General features: G+C 49.7%; 1 protein-coding gene across 3 annotated transcripts in view; it reads left to right on the forward strand.

The window, feature by feature from the left end:
• The window catches only part of GLRX3 (glutaredoxin 3), a 31205-nt gene extending 20047 nt beyond the window's left edge, over positions 1-11158 (forward strand). For 2 of the 3 annotated variants that reach the window (XM_024985571.2, XM_059881819.1), the window contains 6 exons: positions 339-400; positions 2498-2555; positions 3832-3884; positions 6091-6130; positions 6238-6330; positions 10898-11158. In XM_024985571.2, coding sequence (XP_024841339.1) covers positions 339-400; positions 2498-2555; positions 3832-3884; positions 6091-6130; positions 6238-6330; positions 10898-10948 — 357 coding nt within the window. In that variant the 3' untranslated portion in view covers positions 10949-11158. 3 annotated transcript variants of the gene reach the window in all.
• The last annotated feature ends 9873 nt before the right edge of the window (positions 11159-21031 follow it).

Below are 21031 nucleotides of genomic sequence, written 5' to 3' on the forward strand. Positions count from 1 at the left end.
ACAAGAATACTGGAGTGGGCTGCCGATTCTTCCTTCAGGGGATCTTACCAACTCAGGGATCGAACTTGTGTCTCTTGGAATGTCAGGCAGGTTCTTTACCACTGAGCCACCAGTTTGGTATTTTCGTATTTAAGCGTACTTTTATAAGTGCTGTATTAAATCAAAAGTATACATTTTTGTAGAATCTACATTTATGAATCTGGAATAAATACAATATTTCTGATTCACTCCTGTAAATTCACTAATGAATTTACTAATAGGTGATACACTGATATTATGGTATGACTGAGGAGATTTGTTACAATAAATGTATAAATAAACATATGTGTTTATTTTAGGAGCTAGAAGCATCTAAAGAACTGGATACAATTTGCCCCAAAGCCCCCAAGTTAGAGGAAAGGTAAGTGTGTTTAAAGTTTCAGTTTGCTATTATTTTAAAAATATTTTTGAGTTTTCAGTTTTTGTATTACTCTTTCCATATGGAAATCAGAGGTTTGCTATTGTATGCCCAGGTCATAATTGTTACATTGTTACAAAGTTAACCGTGCAAACTTGGAAAGGTCTCATTTGGACTAGAGAAAATGTTGCACCAGTTTGATGATTATGTGGAGGATATTCTTGGTTTTGTAGAAACGTCACTGTCACCATGCAGTGACCAAACTGCAGTTCTCCTCTGCATTTTGGAGCTGGGCTCCAGTCTTGGTGGTAGGTTTTAGCGACAGTTCTGCTCACGGCTTGAAGCTGCTCATGGCTTGAAGCTCACGGCCTCGGGCTGGCTGCTGTCTCCATCTTGGTAGAGCTCTGTGAGACGTGTTGAATGTGGAAGGCAGAGGCTGTGCGTGGAGGTCATGTGGAGACTCTGGGATTTCTCATTGCCGTTCTTAGGACCGTAGTAACTTAAAATTGAAGGAGGTTTTGTTTGGAGCTGTGAAATTGCTTTGTCTTATGAAGGGTCTCAAGCTGCTTTTAGAGATTCTGTCTTATAGAAAGTTTGGACTTGGGTCTGTAGGATTTTAATTTTAATAAATATTAATTGTAGTAAGTAGTTATAATAAATATTAATGTAGAGGATTAAAAAGCAGTTTATTTTGAAATACAGCAGCGTATCAACCATTCATAGTTGGGGCTTGAGTTTATAAGGTAAAACTTTCTCTCGTAATTAATTTTCTTCTCATTTAACATTTTGGGATTTTCTGCACATGTTCACTTACCTGTTTTGGGTCGTACAGTGCTCCTCATAGTTGGCGTGTATGTCGAGCTGACCTGGAAGTGCCACGTGCTCCCAGATGGCGTGCACCCTCAGGTGGCGTGCACACTCAGCGTGCACCCTTTGTGCCTTCGTGGCAGGCAGGTGCGGCTCCAGGCCCCTGTGGCACTCTCGTGTCCTGGGCTAGGGTTTGCTCAAAAGCCTGGGTGGCTCGACGAGGGCCGTGGCCTCGGAAACCCGTCTCCAGATGCGCTTGTGTTTGCTTAGTTTACTTCCCGTGTGTTGAGCGCACCTTTGCTGTTGTTTGGGTCCCTGCTTCCATTAGGCCGCTCTTTCCTAATTTGCTGTGTTCAGGCACTGGAAGATGGCTGGCTGGAATTATATAGAAGGTAGCAGGCAGTACATTTTGAGTCATAATTTAAAGGGCTTCTGGAAAGCGCGGTGTCGGGCCCGAGTCCCTGGCCTCCGCCACGTCTCTGTGGCACAGAGGGGCCTGTTTCGGTTCCCTGGATCCCAGTAGTTGGATCTCCAGGTGAGGGAGTGGGCGCTTCCTGAAAAGTGGCTGCTTGCACCATGTGAGAGCGTGTGTCACGCAGCTTTGTGCATGATTTGCGTGCTTCATTTGTGAGACCATTTTCCTCTGAGGAGATTCGGAGCCGCGAGTGTTCCAGAGTGTGTGGAAGGAGGAGAGCGCAGTGCTGTGACTCCCGTGGGGCCCCTGGTCCTGATGGAGGTGGGCCCTGAGAGCCACTGTGGACTCCAGGGTGTGTGCAGATGGTCAGCGTTCCGGACAGCAAGCTGGATCAGGAGGTTTGAAAGATGGTATAAAGTTGAGAGGAGAGCATTAGACTTCAGCAACTGATGCTGAGCGTGTCTCCCCGCGGGTGGGACCTTGTGGGTGTGAAGAGTGTGGGGCTGTGCTGGCCTCGTGATGGGAAAGGACACACGAGTCTAGCTCTGGGAATTCCGGGCGGGCTCAGCCTGTATGTCCCTTATTGAGCAATTCCTTACTGAGTTGGTTATTATTATTTTTTTAGTTCTGTGAGTTGATGGGCTTAAATTTGCAATTTGAAGGCACATTCGTTGCCTTAAAAAGCCATATCGTGCTTTACAGTGGCTTAGGGAGACGGTGAAATAAGGGGAATGTCAGTGCGTTTGCTTGTTTAATACACTCAGTGCTGTGAACTCTCATCCTGCCGTCCCTCAAATGTGCACGCTATCTGCGAAGCGGAGCGAAAGTGGTGTTTAATAATTGAGCTGAGCCCTTTCATATCAATTTTCTCTCTTCAGGCTCAAAGTACTGACAAATAAAGCTTCTGTGATGCTCTTTATGAAAGGAAACAAACAGGTAAAGAACTCAAAAATGGTTTTATTTGTAATTTCTTTTGATGTTAACATCTGCAACAAGGGGACACTTAAATCTTTTTTTCCTAGCTGTAGCTAATGAAGCTGTAGTGGTAGCAGGAAGTTATCCAGGCCTTAATTGGTGCTTATGGAGATCAAACAAAGTAATCTACATTTTCCTTGACTTTATCATCAACATCTCAGCGGGGTGCATTTCTTTCTGCTGCCAAACTTTGTCAGCGGACGTGGTCAGCACTGCTAGCACTGGGCGGTTCCGTTAGCTGCTGTCTACTCCCAGAGCGTGCACTTCGGGGCTGGGAACCTCACGGTTTCTTGGTTTGCAGCCCTGGACCGTGGTCTAAAGTGCTGGCAATGCAGAAGGGAGCAGGGCTCAGAACTTGCTTGGTGGATGTGTGGGGCGGTTTGACAGGTGTGATTTGTGATTGGGTGGTTCTTGTTGCTCTGATGGATGAGAGTTATGTTGATTGTGCATCATTCTGAATATCAAGTTTGATAGCTCACCCCTACTGATAGGGTGATCAGAACCATCTATCCTGAGTATCTGAATCAGATGGGTGATCTCTAGAAGCCAGCCCCTGTTACCATCCTTTGTTCTAACCAGGCGCTGAGGCGGGCAGGGTTGGCAGAGGACAGGTGGATCTGGAAGGCTGGGCGGAGGCGGTCAGGACACTGCCGATCGATCTGCCTCACCTGTCGAGTGGGGTGTGTTGGGCAAGCCACTCGCCCCAGAGCTGCAGTGTCTCCTATAGAAAAGACAGTGTCCCCAGTCTTTTCTATAGGACTGGGATTTGGGATCCTCTGGCATGAAAAAACCTGTTAGACTTTTCTATAACCTCAGAAAAGTTTGGTACTCCATAATGTAAACATACGTTTAAAAAGTGAAACTAGGAAAGGGATGATTCCAACCACTTAAGAAAGGAGGCGTTGTGGCTGTGGTCTGTGTGAAGTGGAGCAGCGGCAGCAGCAGCGGCAGGGTTTGACTCTGGAGGTTTTTGATCACGAGGTGACAGTGTCAGAACACATCTCCAGTCGTGACAAGCCCAAGTCAGGCTGGGGGCCGTGCGCCTGGGGTGACGTCTGGATGGGTCCTTCTTGAAGGGGCGGGTCTCATCAACCTACCGGCTCTGGTACGAGGAGGCCCTGGGAGCCGGCCGTCTTCTGCAGTGCCGTCCCCCGGACAGAGCCTCAGACAGGGCCGTGCTCATGGGCTGTGTTGGCATGCAGTGCATCCTAAAGTTTGTGTTTTTTCCTAAATTTAGGAAGCTAAGTGTGGCTTCAGCAGACAGATTTTGGAAATACTAAATAGTACTGGGTAAGTAAATCTCATTTTCAGAGGGTATATTTAAGAAATTCTAACTTTTCAGTTCTGACACTGATTCTTCTTAGTTGCTATATCTTTTCATGTATTTTTATCTATTTATTTTTGCTGTAGCATTTTGTGAATGCTTTAACGTAGACCACAGTAGAATTTTTTGACCAATGTCAACGTATTGGTAACATAAAGGAGGTATTTTGGCAGACATTGAGATAGCTATTTGTCTACTTTCCCAGAGGAAAATTAATAACTGAGTTCTTAGCATGCATAAAGATATTTTAGCGAAAGTGTATTATAGGTTTTTAATTTTCTTTAAAAAAAACATTCTAGTTTCCGAATAGTTCGTGAAACAGGAAGCACATGAAGGTCTGTTGTCTGGATCTGAGAGGTGGTGGGTTAGACTGTGGTGCTCGTGCTTTTGATCTCAGTGATCTGCCAGGTAGGAAAACTGGAATTGTGGTCAGACCACTTTAGAGATACTTCGCACATGTTCTGTGTTGCGCACTGTTTTTGCTTATTTTTCTTCCTTATTCTCAACTGCCTCTTTTCAGTATTGTAAGGATTCTAACTGTAGCTTTAGATAGACTCGCCAACCCTATGACATGACAGGGAGAGTCAGCTTTGAAGTGTGTGGGCATTCTTGGGCTGGGCTGAGTAACACAGCCCCAGATGCAACTTTGGGGATAAAAGAACAGTCATTCTATTCAAGTGACTTTGATGCTTCACAGAGGAGAGACAGGTCGCTGTCGTGCTCCAGCCTCCAGCTGCCCTGTCCTCACCCTGCCCTGGGCTGCAGGAGAGGCTGGCTCGGCTCTGGTCACTTTCTTCCCTTTGCCACATGTCCTGTGAGTCACCCTCAGGCCACCTGTCCTTAGCGCCAGCTAGTCCCCTGGGGTTCTGAGACCAGGATGGGACAGTTCTGGGCCCATTACAGCCTAAGTATTTGGTGGAAAGTCTCCATCACTTACTTTCTGTCCCATGTCTGTGTAAGGCGGATTGGGTTGGAAGCGCCAGTTCCCCCAGAGCAGGGAGCTTCTTGGGACAGAGTACCCTCCCGACTCCAGGCTGGCTGCACACCTCCTAGGGTCTGCTAACGTGGAGGACTGTGATCCTGCTGGAGCTGTTGGAATGTAGGGGGCGCTTCTCGCGCTCTATTCCTTTCCTCCATCCTTGCTCTTGTCTGTTCCTTCCATAGAAAAGACATGTGCCCCGAGGGGCTGAGCACCCAGTGTGCATTGGGGTGTGGGAGGCGCCCTTTACAGGGAACTTCAGGAGGCGCACTGGCAGCTGTGACTCGGTATACCTGTGTACATGTAGGCCCAGCGCTTCTTAGATCCCTTATATCAGTGGGCAGTTCCAGAACTCAGGATTTTTATGATACTGTGTCAATTAGGAGATCTGCCTCTTTAGTTCAACTTGAAGGCAGACTTAAACTGCGGTTCTGTTTTCTTTTTTCAATCTCTTTTGCTCTTCTTTCAAACATTGCATTCTTGGTACTTGTTGCTGATTCATCCTGCCAAGTTCTTTCTCCGACTCTCTCCTGCCTTACGGACCGTTCTCTTTGGGACTTGTGTGTTAAGTGAACAGGATTCCCTGTGAAAATGGCTTTGGTTTTATGGACAGTGAAATCCATTTTTTCATATGTGGCATTTTCTTTGGCCAGGTTTTGAAATTGCACGTACACTCAGTCTTCCTGCAGGGATCCAGTCATATATGCTTATTAACTCCTTGACCACCTTGTAATGAAATCCTCCTGAGTAGATGTGGTTGAATTTTCACTCATTTATACAAGTAGCGTTCATCACACAGCATAAAGCCACAGCACTTGCACTGGTTGTGTGCATCATGGAAATAGCACGTGTGTTCTGAAGTAGGTCATGCTCTGTGGAAGGCTCATTTCCAGAGGGGAGGTGGCTGGGGGTGTGTCCCCCAGCTGGTGAACTCCCAGCCTCCATCCCTGGGCGCCGCAGGGCTGCTCCCTCCTGCTCCCAAAGCAGAGAAAATCCAGAAAAATTTATATCTTGGGATGACTTATTCTGTCAAGTACAAGACAGATAAAGAAGTAAAATAATTTGTTTTCCCCCAAATTTTGTTAGCAACAAAATAGTTTTACTTTTCTTGACTGTTTTTGAAACACCAAATAGAGTTTATAATTTTTGTCTAAAACTGTATTTCTTGTTAAAATGTTTTCTCCTTTTTGTAGGATTGAATATGAGACATTTGATATATTGGAGGATGAAGAAGTAAGTTCTGTGTTTTAGGTTTTGTCTTTTGTCTTAGTTTTAACCATTAGGATTGTCATTTATTCTAATCTGATAGGGCCATTTCAGAGTTCCTGTTGTTTCCATAGGTTCGGCAAGGATTAAAAGCTTACTCCAATTGGCCAACGTACCCTCAGCTGTATGTGAAGGGCGAGCTTGTCGGAGGACTGGACATCGTTAAGGTGAGGTCAGGAATCACTGGGAGCCTGAAGGAATGAAAGCCTGAGCGTGTATGAAAACTGTCGTTTCACTGGACTTGTCCTGGGCCTCGTGTCTGATCACTCCAGCCCAGAACTACCATCTCTCCGACAAGAACATCTTGTCTCTTACCTCTCACCTGAGCCAGTCAGAATCCGCCCCTCACTGTGTGGCCTCTCCTACCCACTAGGCCCTTTGCTCTGGCTCTGAGCAGCTGCCAGCCAGGGTCCCCAGAGAGACTCAGCACTCAGAGCAGCTCTGGGTGTGCCCAGTCTCCAGCCCTGATTCACTCACACTGTACTACGTTCTCCCACGTTTTAGCTTCTTTCCACCCTGTCTCTACTTTGAATTTCCTTGCATAGTCCATATTTAAGTATGCTTTCTGTATCCTTCAGGCTCGTCTTGTCTGTGAATCTTAGATTTTTTCAGCCAGAAATGTTTGTTTTGCATCTGCTTCTGAAGTTCTCCTGCCCCGTTACATTTCTGTTACTATAATTTTATTACTTTCTGGTGTCATTTCAGTCGCCTTACTCACATGTACTCGGTGACGGAGTAGAGAGTGCCAGGCCAAGGGCCGGGGCCTGGGACACAGTGCTGGCCTGGCCCTGCCAGCTGTGCCACTGAGGCCTGAGGTCACTGACCTCAGGACTGCATGAGGCCATTTCCAGGTCCCCCACTGGTTCTCAAATGCTGGGAAACGAGACCTGTGTCAGGTTGTCAGTGTATTTCAAGGACTCTGTTTCTTCTATGTGTTTGATGATGAATTTCCTTGTTTGGTTGGCTTTCAGTTCAGTCACTCAGTTGTGTCCGACTCTTTGGGACCCCATGGACTGCAGCACAGCAGGCTTCCTGTCCATCACCAACTCCCAGAGCTTGCTCAAACTCATGTCCATTGAGTCAGTGATCCCATCCAACCATCTCATCCTCTGTCGTCCCCTTCTCCTCCCGCCTTCAGTTTTTCCCAGCATCAGGGTTTTTTTCCAAGGAGTTAGTTCTTTGCATTAGGTGGCCAAAGTATTGGAGTTTCAGCTTCAGCATCAGTCTTTCCAATGAATATTCAGGGCTGATTTCCTATAAGATTGACTGGTTTGATCTCCTTGCAGTCCAAGGGACTCTAAAGGATCTTCTGTAACAACACAGTTCAAAAGCATCAATACTTTGGCACTCAGCTTTCTTTGTGGTCCAACTCTCATATCCATACATGAAAACTGGAAAAACGATAGCTTTGAGTAGATGGATCTTAGTCGGCAAAGTAATGTCTCTGCTTTTTAGTATGCTGTCTGTGTTGGTCATAGCTTTTCTTCCAAGGAGCAAGCATCTTTTAATTTCATGACTGCAGTCACCATCTGCAGTGATTTTGGAGCCCAAGAAAAGAAAATCTGTCACTGTTTCCATTGTTTCCCCATCTATTTGCCATGAAGCAATGGGACCAGATGCCATCATCTTAGTTTTCTGAATGTTGAGTCTTAAGCCAGCTCTTTCACTTTCATCAAGAGGCTCTTTAGTTCCTCTTCACTGTCTGCCATAAGGGTGGTGTCATCTGCGTATCTGAGATTATTGATATTTCTCCCTGCAATCTTGATTCCAGCTTGTGCTTCCTCCAGCCCAGCATTTCTCATGATGTGCTCTGCATAGAAGTTAAATAAGCAGGATGACAGCATACAGCCTTGATGTGTTCCTCTCTCAATTTGGAACCACTCTGTTGTTCCATGTCTGGTTCTAACTGTTGCTTCTTGACCTGAATACAGATTTCTCAGGAGTCAGGTCAGGTGGTCTGGTATTCCCATCTCTTGATGAATTTTCCACAGTTTGTTGTGATCTACATAGTCAAAGACTTTGGCGTAATCAATAAAGCAGAAGTAGATGTTTTTTTTTTGGAACGCTATTGCTTTTTCTATGACCCAACGGATATTGGCAATTTGATCTCTGGTTCCTCTGCCTTTTCTACATCCAGCTTGAACATCTGGAAGTTCATGGTTCATGTATTGCTGAAGCCTGGCTTGGAGCATATTGAGCATTACTCTGCTAGCGTGTGAGATGAGTGCAATTGTGCGGTAGTTTGAGCATTCTTTGGCATTGCCTTTCTTTGAGATTGGAATGAAAACTGACCGTTTCCAGACCTGTGGCCACTGCTGAGTTTTCCAAAATTATTGGCATACTGAGGCAGAACTTTCACAGCATCATCTTTAGGATTTGAAATAGCTTAACTGGAATTCCATCACCTCCATTAACTTTGTTTGTAGTGATGCTTCCTAAGGCCCATTTGACTTCACATTCCAGGATGTCTGGCTCAAGGTGACTGATGATACCATCGTGGTTATCTGGGTCATTAAGATCTTTTTTGTACTGTTCTTCTGTGTATTCTTGCCACCTCTTCTTACTATCTTCTGCTTCTGTTAGATACTGGCTTTAAGTAAATTCTAAGTGAATTTTAAACAGACATGACTTTGCTTATAGGATTTCCAGTCCAGAATGTAGGCGCCCCACCTGGTAGCATGCATGTGTCCTGGAGCTCTCCAGGGCGGCCCAGGACAGCAGGGCAGCTGCGGCTTCAGCACCATGGACGCCTCCCTGGAGCCCCCTCTGGAGCCGCAGTGCGGGAGCGCGGTGGCAGCGGCGAGGCTGCGGGGCGGCCTCATGGAGGGGGGAGGATCGTATCTGAGGCCAGGTTCTTGATGTTGTAAGTGGAAAGCATGGAGTAAGTGCTGCTGCCTCTGGTTGTCTTATAACCTGCTGTCTGGTTGCTGTTGCCTCTCTACGTTTTTGACTTAACGCTGTCGTCCCATGAAGGAGCTCTGGCCCAGCCCTGGGGGCCTTCAGTGCTGAGTGCTGGCAGCTTTTCTGAGTCACAGAGCTGCGGTCCTGCGGTTTCACTGCCCAGGTTTTATCTCCTGCTGAGTTCCAGGTTTGATGTCACGCTTCTTGAGGAAGCCAGTGAATCATGTCCCCAGTAAACTCTCATTCCTGGAGGGAAGAAAACATACAACATAGTAGCTGTGAACAGCCCCGAGGCAGCAAAACTCGGTCTGCATTTGTTGTTCTATATCTATTTGTGTTTGTGTGAGACACAGGCAGTGTGCGGAGCCCAGACGCTCCAGAGCCTGTTCTTGTCTGAAGGTCTGTAGCCTGTCCCTCAGCCACTGCAGCTCTGGGGGAGATGCAGTCAAGATGTCTCATTTCACCCTGAAGCTGAGCTGCGTGGGCAGCTTCTTTTCAGGTGTGTAACAGTGTGTGTTACATGACTTCTTGTGTTCACCTGCTAAGAACTTACACGTCTGGAAATTTGTGATATTGGTAACAGTTTTCTGTGAGAAGGTAACGGGTTTGATGTTATGTTGCCATGTTGGTTTGTTCTGGCAGAGGGCAGCTCTTCATCTTTATGTCACTTAAAGCCTTAGCTGTGCTGCTGACGGCTCACCCCTGGCTTCCTCAGCAGGAGCCGTGAGTGCTGGTTTGGTTGAATGAGTGATAAGTGAATGGATTATCTGGTGACTGAGTGACTGCCATGCTGATGTCTGGAGAAAAACGTCGACTGGTTAGTATAGATGCAGAGAGCTAACATTAGCTCTGAAGAGTGGACAGTGCACCACTGCAGAGTTTGGGACGCAGAATCAGTTGAGAGTCAGGTGCTTCCCATAGGTCACTGCCTGACACCCTCCCAGCAGGTGAGGAAACAGACGGAAGTTAGGGGAGTGGTGTGCCCCCTCCTGGCCAGGGAGCCGTTGAGTCCCAGTCTCATGTCAGGACCACCACCCACCCAGCCATCGAGCTGCACGGCCTGCTGCCTCCGAGTCGTGTGCTCCGAGGAGTCGTGCATGGTTTCTTGATGTCACCGGATGTGTGCTTGTTAAATGGGTACAGGATCCCAAGACCTGCCTGTCTGGGTTTAATCCAGAGAGAGTGCCAGTGGGTTTTAGTGGTTTGATTGATTGATGTTCATGAAGCTTAAGAATAACCTGAAATGTCCTGTCAAATTGTTTATATTAAACTAGAAAATCTTATTTATCCTCCACCATCACATTTTAAACTTGATGGCTGTATTCCAATTTTAGATCTGAAAGATAGGCACAAACCCTTTCTGAATACTTAGCTTTTTAATGGTTTCTAGCCTTTACATGTACATACCAGTGCCTGGCTTTTCCAGGTTGGGTTGAAACCAAGAAGCCTCATTACTGCCTGTTGGGCAGCAGGCGTCCTGTGCATTGTATCTGAGTGGACCTGATGTTCCTTCAATCACTTAAAAGTTCATTTTCCCTGTTAATTGCTATTGTTTACATAGGAAGCTTCACTGTTTTGCTCCAATTGCTGTGTTTGCTAATGCTGAAAAATCTGTGGGTTTTCGAACATCTTTTAACTCTAATTTTGTAAGGTGATAGTGTACCTGAGGTTTTTATGGTGGTGCCCTTAGTCTGAATGTGCTGGTGGACTGGAGTTTGCATCCAGTAAGGTGTTTCTTCGGGTTCTCTGATACAGATGCAGTCTGCCATTGTTTAGATGTTTTCATTTTCTATCTATACATATGCATGATATGGTTTCATTCTTTATTTTTAGGAACTGAAAGAAAACGGGGAGTTGCTGCCTATACTGAAAGGAGAAAATTAATGAACAGTAGACTTGGTGCCCACCACCGCAGGAAGGCTTCCTCCAGCGGAGCAGTTCATGATTTAGTCCTCAGGAATGGACTAGGAGGAGAAAATGCTCATCCCCGGTTACGCTTTGTGTGTTTCACAAGGCTGTGCTAAATAACGTATGTGACCTTTTTTCCACCAAAAATAGAACGCAATAAACATCTTCAAGTTCAATTAAAAATAATTGTGTAAAAAAGTGTGTCTTTATAGTGATGTTAGGTTTGTAGTTACTGTAACTCACCCACTTTTCATCTCTTTTTCATCATCTGTGGGCATCTTGCAGTTAAGACATAGTCTTCAGAGAGTGGGGAACTTGAGAATCTGAACCACATCAGCATTTAGAGCCACTCATAGAGCAAACCAATGGCTCCCCTCACTGGCCAAAGATCTTTTTACAGCTCAGAAAATCCTGCTGCAGGCCTTTTTCTGAGCATCACTGAGCTGGGCCCTGGTGAAATGGCTGGGTCCACGTCGGCGTCTGTAGCCTCAGGACCTGTGTCAGCTCCAGCAGCGTGGTACCTGGGAGCCTCCCGGAAGAGGGGGCTTCTCAGTGGGGTGTCAGCAGGTTTCTTTCATAACTTGTCCAAGGATAAGGTAGCCTGGCAGAGAGCAGGACGGTGGTGTTGGGTTGTGTTACGCATCACAACATACTCTAATCTTTGCACTAAAAATACTGGTTTAGTCCTTAAATAAGTTGAGAACATCCAGAAGTCCATGAACATTTCAGTAGTATTTTTGATTCTGAATCTAACATGCTGAAAAAACAGTTGTTCCTTTAGGTCTCTGCCGTGCATGCCTTAAACAGATGGCTGAGTCCGTTGCCATGTTCTTAGACTCTGCCGGTACCTGAGGCACATGTTATCCTCATGGAGTTTTCCCTGCCTGTTGAGCTGGGTGGCTAAGGCTCCAGAAAATTGGTGTTTGTAAGGAAAGGGGCGCAGCAGCCAGCAGTTGGGGTAGGAGAGACGGGAGGAAGCGCAGGTAGTTCCGGCGCAGGTAAGGCTTCGCTCACCAGGGCGCTGGCATTTCCTGTCTCTCACGCGGCAGGCCGTCTCCCTGCTGTTGCATCGTGCAGAGAGGAGAGACGTGCTCCCGTGTGTCACACGTGGCCTTGCTTCCTGCCAACGCCCCTCATGGCTTAGTGTCTTATTGCCACTGTGTATAATTAGATGGGGCTCTTTTGGGCTCTTTTTTAGTCTATGAACTATGTTTTTCCACTTTGAAAATAACTGTATAAGCAAAACCTCTAAAATGCAGATGGAAATGCATTTTGACTGAAATTTTATTAAGCCATTGGCTCCATGGATGTGCGTGACTCATGGAGGGGCCCTGATTTCCTTTATCCCAAACCCAAACCGTCTAAGCCCCATGCCGCTTTCGTGACTTCTGCGCTTTCCATGGGCGCTGCCTGCCCTGTTGTATTTTCTACTAAGTCAGATTTTAACCTCACCTTATCCCAAGCAAAAGTATCTGCTGTCACAACAACGTGAAAAGAATTTTTTTTCCTCCTCCTCTTGTATATTCAAATAAAATGCGTAACTTTTGGCAAAAACTCTGACCTCCAATTAGGGAGCCACCCTTCTGCTCAGAGGTGTTACTCTGATAGTGTAAGATGCCGCATGCGTTTTAGGACAGACTCCCTTCAGGGGACTCTTGCCTGATGAAGAGCTCTGGCATCGTCCTCGGTTGAGCATCTGGTTTGAGTTGGGAGAGTTTTTGGGGAGTTGTCCCCGTGCTGAACATGAGGTTGACCTCTTGAGCCCTGTTAGCTGTTGGCTCCGTGGGCTCCAGGTATGTTGGAGTGACACTGGGGCAGATTTCTACCTTGCAGGTGTTTCTGGCTAGACGTCGGGAAGGCCAAGAGACCTTTGTGCAAACTGAGCCATTCCTCGCTGACTTCCTGGATGTATTTTGGGAGTAAGGCAGGTGATTCCTGTGCCCAGTGGAACTTCACCTTTCACAGGTCGACCCCGATCAGACTGCCTAACAGTCGCGCCTGCCCTAGTCATCACCTTTTGTCAGAGTTGTTGTCTTCTCTCTGGAGACAAAGTAGTTCCCAGCATCCGAGAGATGTCAGAAGGCGACAGGGTGTCATCCAGATGCTACCTGAGGCCGAGCTCTGTTGGGAGCAGACCACGGGCTGGTGCTGTGTGAGGGCTCTAGTGAGCTCACATACTTGGGGAGCTGGTGTGCATGTGGATAGAATGGAGCAAGTCTATCCATTGCTGTCTGCCAGGGAGCAGGGGCCTCCCCACAGGCCGGCTCCGCCAGCTCCTCGCCTGCACAGTTCCCTGTGCTTGAATTCACTTGGGAATTCGGGGAGGCATGCTGGGCTGAGGGCTCGTGCCGGGCCAGGGGCTGGGAGTGGCAGGTCAGTGCACAGGTGCTGAGGCCGCTGGCAGTGACTGCTGCTAGGACTTCATCTCTGGACCCTGGGGAGCCAAACCTCCCGTCGTCCGGGTTGCTCTTCCGGGAACCAGGAGGGCTCACTAGGGAAGGGCAGGCAGCTCCGCTCTACCATGTGTCCCGCCCTGAGGTAGCCTCCTGGTGAGGGTTCCTGGGGGATTGGTATCCACTTAGGGGAACAGCTTGCAGGAATGGACTTAAAAAATCCCAATAGGATTGCTTGATTTTTGAAAGGAGTTAGGAATTCAGGTGAGGAACTCAGGGAAATACGAGACTTATTAGCTTCAGGACCCAGTGCAGGGTTGGGCTTTTACATATGACTCCAGTATTGTACGACCCCTGAGACCTGAGGCTCGCCCCTTCCATGAGGCCGCCCCACCAAGGTGGATGGAATCAGACTGCCTTTCTGCCTGTGATGAGAAGTCCGGGGTGACTGGCCAGCACGCTCCGCTCTGGCTGTCCCTCTCCTGAGGCAGTGCGTCCTCAGGGAGGCAGTTCATCCCACCTCCTCCTTCATCGCTGTCACTCCTGTAGTCCAAGGACTGACCTGAAGAAGGCTGTAGGCAAATGCGTTGAGACTTGCTCTAATAATGTCAGTGGTCCTTGGCAGGTTAAAGGACGGGGTGACCTTGCCCTGTGGTGACGGAGACCTCCTGTCATTCTGGGTCAGCGGGGCTCTTGACCTCTATCAGGAGCTTCAGGTCCCGCCCATCTTGACTGATGGAAAACTTGCTCAAGAAGGAAGAATATTCTCCATTTTCAGACACCTACTGATGAGTTTGAAATAGAGACTAAATTTTTAAAAAGCATATTTTTATAATTAGAAAATCTCAATTTTTGTTTTTTAAGAAAACAACTTTCCAGTCATGCAGAGCAGTTACAGTCAGTCAGTTGAGTCGCTCCGTCGTGTCCAACACTTTGTCACCCTGTGGACTGCAGCACGCCAGGCCTCCCTGACCATCACCAACTCCTGGAGTTTGCTCAAACTCACGTCCATCGAGTCAGTGATGCCATCCAACCATCTCATCCTCTGTCGTCCCCTTCTGCCTTCAATCTTTCTCAGCATCAGGGTTTTTTCAAATGAGTCAGTTCTTGACATCAGGTGGCCAAAGTATTGAGCTTCAGCTTCAGCATCAGTCTTTCCAATGAATATTCAGGACTGATTTCCTTTAGGATTGACTGGTTTGATCTCTTTGCAGTCCAAAGGACTCTCAAGAATCTTCTCCAGCACCACGGTTCAAAAGCATCAATTCTTCAGTACTCAGTTTTATTTATGGGCCAACTCCCGCATCCATACACAACTGGAAAAATCATAGCTTTGACTAGACGGACCTTTGTCGGCAAAGTGAATGTCTGCTTTTTAATATGCTGCCTAGGTTGGTCGTAGTTTTTCTTCCAAGGACCAAGTGTCTTTTAATTTCATGGCTGCAGTCACCATCTGCAGTGACTTTGTACCCCCCAAAAAGAAAGTCTGTCACTGCTTCCATTGTTTTCTCATCTATTTGCCATGAAGTGATGGGACTGGATGCCATGATCTTAGTTTTTTGAATGTTGAGTTTTAAGCCAACTATTTCACTCTCCTCTTTCACTTTCATCAAGAGGCTCTTTAATTCTTCTTCACTTTCTGCCATAAGGGTGGTGTCATCTGCATATCTGAGGTTATTGGTATTTCTTCTGGCAATTTTGATTCCAGCTTGTGCTTCATCCAGCCCAGCATGTCTTATGATGTACTCTGCATAGAAGTTAAATAAACAGGGTGACAATATACAGCCTTGATATACTTTTTGCCCAATTTGGAACCAGTCTGTTGTTCCATGTCCAGTTCTAACTGTTGCTTCTTGACCTGCATGGAGATTTCTCAAGAGGCAGGTCAGGTGGTCTGGTATCCCCATCTCTTGAAGACTTTTCCACAGTTTGTTGTGATCTACACAGTCAAAGGCTTTGGCGTAGTCAGTGAAGCAGATGTTTTTCTGGAATTCTCTTGCTTTTTCGATGATCCAATGGATGTTGGCAATTTGATTTCTGTTTCCTCTGCCTTTTCTAAATCCAGCTTGAATATCTGGAAGTTCTTGGTTCATGTACTGTTGAAGCCTAGCTTGGAGAATTTTGAGCATTATTTTGCTACTGTGTGAGATGAGTGCAATTGTGCAGTAGTTTGAATGTTCTTTGGCATTGCCCTTCTCTGGGATTGGAAGGAAAACTGACCTTTTCCAGTCCTATGGCCACTGCAGAGTTTTCCAAATTTGCTGGCATATTGAGTGCAGCACTTTCACAGCATCACCTTTTAGGACTTGAAATAGCTTAGCTGGAATTCTATCACCTCCACTAGCTTTGTTTGTAGTGATGCTTCCTAAGGCTCACTTGACTTCACACTCCAGGATGTCTGGCTCTAGGTGAGTGATCACACCATCATGGTTATCTGGATCACTAAGATCTTTTTTGTACAGTTCTGTGTATTCTTGCCACCTCTTCTTAATATCTTCTGCTTCTGTTAGGTTAAACTTCTGCAGAGAAGTTTAGTTGACCTCAGAAATACCTGTAATGTGTTTAAAGCACTTGACACAGGTGATCATTACCTGCCTCATTGGAAGGAATTACAGAAATAAGACCAATCCTGTGGCCAAATCTGGAGAAGGAAATGACAACCCACTCCACTATTCTTGCCTAGAGAATCCCCTGGACACAGGAGCCTGGTGAGCTGCTGTCCATGGGGTCACACAGAGTCGGACACGACTGAAACAACTTAGCATGTATGCTTGCATGGCCAAATCAGAAGTTCATAGCTTAAGACCAAAATATGAAACATGATTTCTGGCTTAATTTTTAATGAAAGTCAGTTTTCTTAAACTTGACAAAAGATACATGTTACCAAAATTCAAACATTTTTTTCCCCTGAAGGTGAAAGTGTTGACTCTTTGAGACCCCATGCAGCCCACCAAGGCTCCTCTCTCCATGGAATTCTCCAGACAAGAATACTGGAGTGGGTTGCCATTCCCTTCCCCAAGGGATCTTCCCTACCCAGGGACTGAACCTGGGTCTTCTGCATTGCAGGCACATTCTTTACCATCTGAGCCACCTTGCAGATAAATTCATTTTTTATACCACATGTCAGATGGTGAGTTGTAATGGATATATAAGTTGTTGCCTCATGCACCAAAATGGGTAATTTCAAAGACAGGGTTTTATAGTTCGTAGCCCCACACTGGTTTCAGAATTCCAGGGGCTTTTGCATAGAGGTCTGTCCGTTATCTATCGATGTTCAGATCCGGAAGATGTGAGTTCAGCTGGCCACAACAGGGAGGGTGTGTGTGGGGCATTGCCGGGCTCGCCACGCACCAGCTCAGCTGAGAACTCAGCATCCTCTGAGGTTGACTACAGGGTGTCTAAGTCACTCTGCAGGGGTCGGGGGCTGGCAGTGGGGTCTGAACCAGGAAGATGCTGACTCCAGCCCTGGGAACTGTGCTTTGGGCATCTTGATATGACAGCTTCAGCTGGAGGTCTTGGGCTTCCAAAATGACAGGACTTTTACATCCATCAAGAATACTGTGGGTTTTTAAAATTAGGGGCCAGGACTCAGCACTTAGGACCAAAAGGGCCTCTCCTGTGCTCCCCCACCTTCATCTAAATGACTACCATTTGTAGATAATTTTTAATTATCTCCTAAGACAACACATTTTGTGTGAGTAAATTACAAGTTTCTCGTATGAATCCCTGGAGGTCAGAAGGGCAGACAGGGTTCCTGGTCACGTGTGGCTCTTAGAACGCCATTACCTTCTTTCTGTGTATGAAGTAAGTTGTGGTCTGACTGGAAAGCATGGCCTCGGGGCTGTGGGGTCACAGGTGTAACACGCACCCCTGCGCTTGCTCTGAGTCTTGAGGGCGTCCCGTGCATGGGGCACTGGGATTCTATGCTGTGTATGAACGGGGGGCAGGGGACATGTATGAATGCATGTCGTGGGCACCTCCTGTCCATACACATATGCTTGTCCTGTAGGACTTCAGTCGCTCAGTCGTGTTCAACTCTTTGCGACCCCATGGACTGCAGCACGCCAGGCCTCCCTGTCCATCACCAACTCCTGGAGTTTACTCAAACCCATGTCCATCGAGTCGGTGATACTATCCAACCATCTCATCCTCTGTCGTCCCCTTCTCCTCCCGCCTTCAATCTTTCCCAGCATCAGGGTCTTTTCCAATGAGTCAGTTCTTCACATCAGGTGACCAAAGTATTGGAGTTTCAGCTTCAGCATCAGTCCTTCCAGTGAACACCCAGGACTGATCTCCTTCAGGATGGACTGGTTGGATCTCCTTGCAGTCCAAGGGACTCTCAAGAATCTTCTCCAACACCGCAGTTCAAAAGCATCAATTTTTCCGGCGCTCAGCTCTTGATAGTCCAACTCTCAAATCCACACCTGACTACTGACTATACATACAGGACTATAGTCCAACTCTCAGATCCACACAGGACTTCACTTAGCAAACCCAAGTCCAAAGGTACAGTGATGAAAAATTTCAAGGTGACGGGAGTGTTGAACAGTCTGGGTTCCCTGAGGGCGGGCCTGCCAGGGGTCCCTGCACAGGCCAAAGAAGCCTTGGGCGTGTGGTCTGTGGGGGATCAGTGTTCTTCCCTAGGGATCCTGTTAAAGAACCACAGGGTAACCACCAGCCTCGAGTCTTCTCTTTGAACTTTGAACTGTTCGCCAGGGAAACACAGCTTACCTTCAACATGGTCACTGGGTCCTGGCTCCTTGCTCAGTGTGCATCCCTGAGTTAGTGGCATGGTGTAATGACAGCTAGCCCCCACCCACCTGGTGCTGATCACATGTTGAGTCCTGTCCTATATATTTGATTCCATGAATCACTACTTCTCACAATAACCCTGTGAGGTGGGCATCATCAACCGCATTTTATACTTGGGGAAACAGCACGGAGAGGGTAAGCCACCTGCTCCAGGTCACACAGTACCCGGTGGAGCTGGCGTTTGGCCCTGGGTCACCTGGCCCCAGAGCTCATCCTACACATAGTGGAGTCACTGAGTCAGCTCCTTCCCCGGTGACGCAGAGGGAAGCCATTCATGTTTCCAGGCGTCCAGAGGGGACTGAGCACAGGGCAGAGCGCTGGCCTGCTGAGCGGTCCTGCTGCCCTAACAGGGTGGAGAGCTGGTGTGGGGTGGGGGTGGGGGGGTGGGGAGAAGACTGGATCAGAGGAGCTGCCTCCGTGAAGGCTAGTCTGTGGGAAGCCTGGGGCTTCTCGTGTAGAAACTGCTGAGGACTCGGCACAATGGGTGTCACAGGTGTCGTTTTTGTCGTGGGGGGAACAGGTGCAGAAATTTGCCAAAGTCTCCCCTCTAAGCGGGTGGTTGAGCTCCTAGGCCCCGCGCCTCCGGACTGCAGCACAGGGTCATCACCAGCAAGTGCTGTGCTCAGACTGGGCTCCGGGCCAGTAGCCCCTTGGCTCTCCAAGAGGCGGCTGTCGGCAAGACACCGTCTCTGTGCAGGGCGAGCCCCTCTCTGCCCAGTGGGTCCCGGCCGGGCGCGGTCACCCTGGCTGGGGCAGCCTGGGGAGCAGCAGGTGCTGATGGAGCAAGGCTCCCGCCCTCTTTGCAAACACTCAAGCGCTATATCTAGGGAACACAGCGTTACTGTGTGTGTTCTCTTAACCTGATACACATACCCAGCCAGTGACCCGGAGGCCTACCCTTGAATTAGCCCTTGGAGAGCTGCTCGGGGGTCGTGGCAGATCACCCCGCCCGGCCGCCCACCCTGTTTCCCTGTCTCTCCCACCCTGTTTCCCTGGCCATCCCAGAGGGCCGGTGCCCGGACTTGTACAGGCCCTGCCCCCGGCCCAGAGGGCCGGTGCCCGGACTTGTGCAGGCCCTGACCACCCAACCCGGGACGGGTGTGCGCCCTTGGGGGTGCACGGGGAAGGGGCACGCTGAGCACGTGCGGGGGGGGGGGGTAGAGGGGTGCCGCACAGACAACTTTCTGGAGGGCTCGACCGCAGTGCACCCCGTCCTGGAGAGGTCAGCCCCAGGCGCTCCCTGCCTCTGGAGAGGTAAGTCCCGGTGAGCCCCTCTTCTTGGGGGGTGGGTCCCTGTGCGCCTGCCTTCTGGAAGGGCCGGCCTGGGCGCGTCCGTGCTGGCGGGGTTGGTGGGTGGGTGAGGGGTCTCCTCGCCCCTGGGGACGCGCAGCCCCTGAGCCTGGCCGGGGGGCCGCACTGCCCAGGAGGCCGCGCGCAGATACCGGCCCTGTAACCAGAGGTCGGAGAGCGTGGCCGGCTCTGCCTGGCTGGGGCGGGTCCCTGCCCCCGGATCCCCGTCCCCCGCCCCGCGTGCCGCGGTCGTAGCTCTACAGGGACGCCCCTCTGCTCCAGCCACAGGGCCCGGTGACCGCAGGCGACACCCAGGGCCCCGCGTGACGCCCGGGCGGCCTCGGGGGGACCAGGCCGGCACTGATGGTCACAGGCGCCAGGATGTCCTCCAGGGGCTCTCACGCGTCCGTTCTGCCGCCTGCAGAATCGCCCAGGCCGGCGCGCTCGCTCTCTAGCCGCTCCTGGATCGCAGGGCTCCGCGCTGCTCAGCTGCGGGCGGTTGGGCCGGGGGAGTGACGTCCACGTGGGCGGCGGCCCTCCGCGCGGGCGGAGACGGCGCGAGTCCACGCGGGGGCGCTGCTCTCCGCGCTCGGGGTTGGTGCGCGCCGCCCGCAGGGCCGGCCGCCGGGCGCCAGGGGGCGCGCGAGGACCGAGGCGCGCGTGGGAGCGGGTCCGGGAGCGCGCGCCGGGCCGTGTGCGCACGCGCGCGCGGGGGTTGGGGGCGGCACCGGAAGCCGGAGACTCTCGCGAGGGCGCCTCGCGCACTTGCTTGTGCAGGTGTCGCTCGTCGGCCTTACCTCTCTTCAGGCTTCCGCCCTGGGCCCGACCGTGGGCCTCATTTCCAGGCGAGCGCACGGAGGCCGCGGTGCCCAGGGAGTCGGGACGACGACGACTCAGCCCCGCTGCCCCCCCGGCCCTCGGGGGTCCCAGGGACCTGGTCCCTCGGAGGCCTCTGGTCGGGGCGCCAGTGTCTGGGGAGCAGGGCGCCCCGACAGGGCGGGCACCTGAGACCTCCGTCCTAGGGGGTCCTTGGGCGTCCCGGGGTCTGCACCTCTGTGGGGGAGCACCCTGCGACCCCTCCTTGCCCGGGTGGCCGCGGGGAGCCCCAGCCGGCACCCTCACAGCCCACCTGGTTTGTCCAGACGGCTCTTGGAGGGTGGGGCGCCTCGCTGCTGGTGACCCGCAGGGCCCTCCCAGGTGTGCTGCAGCGCGCAAGGACGGGCCTGGCTGGCCTCACCGCACACAGACCTCTGGCTGTTTTGGGTCAGCTTCCCCCGCCCTGAATCTTGTGTTTTAGCCTCAGAAGACCTTCCCTGTCCTACAAAGGGGGAGCTGAGGGACCTGGGGGGACAGTCGGGACCATCAGGGGTTAGTTGTTTTTTTTAAATTAATAGGCTTGATTTTTTTCAGACTAGTTTTAGGTTTACAGAAAACTGGGGCACAAAGTCCAGAGGATTCCATATCCCCGTCAACACCCTGTTTTCTGTGTTATTAGCGTTTTACACCAGTATGGAAGATGTGCTATAATTAATGAACCAATATTGATACATTATTATCAGATATA

Source organism: Bos taurus, chromosome 26 (genome assembly GCF_002263795.3).
Source record: "Bos taurus isolate L1 Dominette 01449 registration number 42190680 breed Hereford chromosome 26, ARS-UCD2.0, whole genome shotgun sequence".
Lineage (NCBI taxonomy): Eukaryota > Metazoa > Chordata > Mammalia > Artiodactyla > Bovidae > Bos > Bos taurus.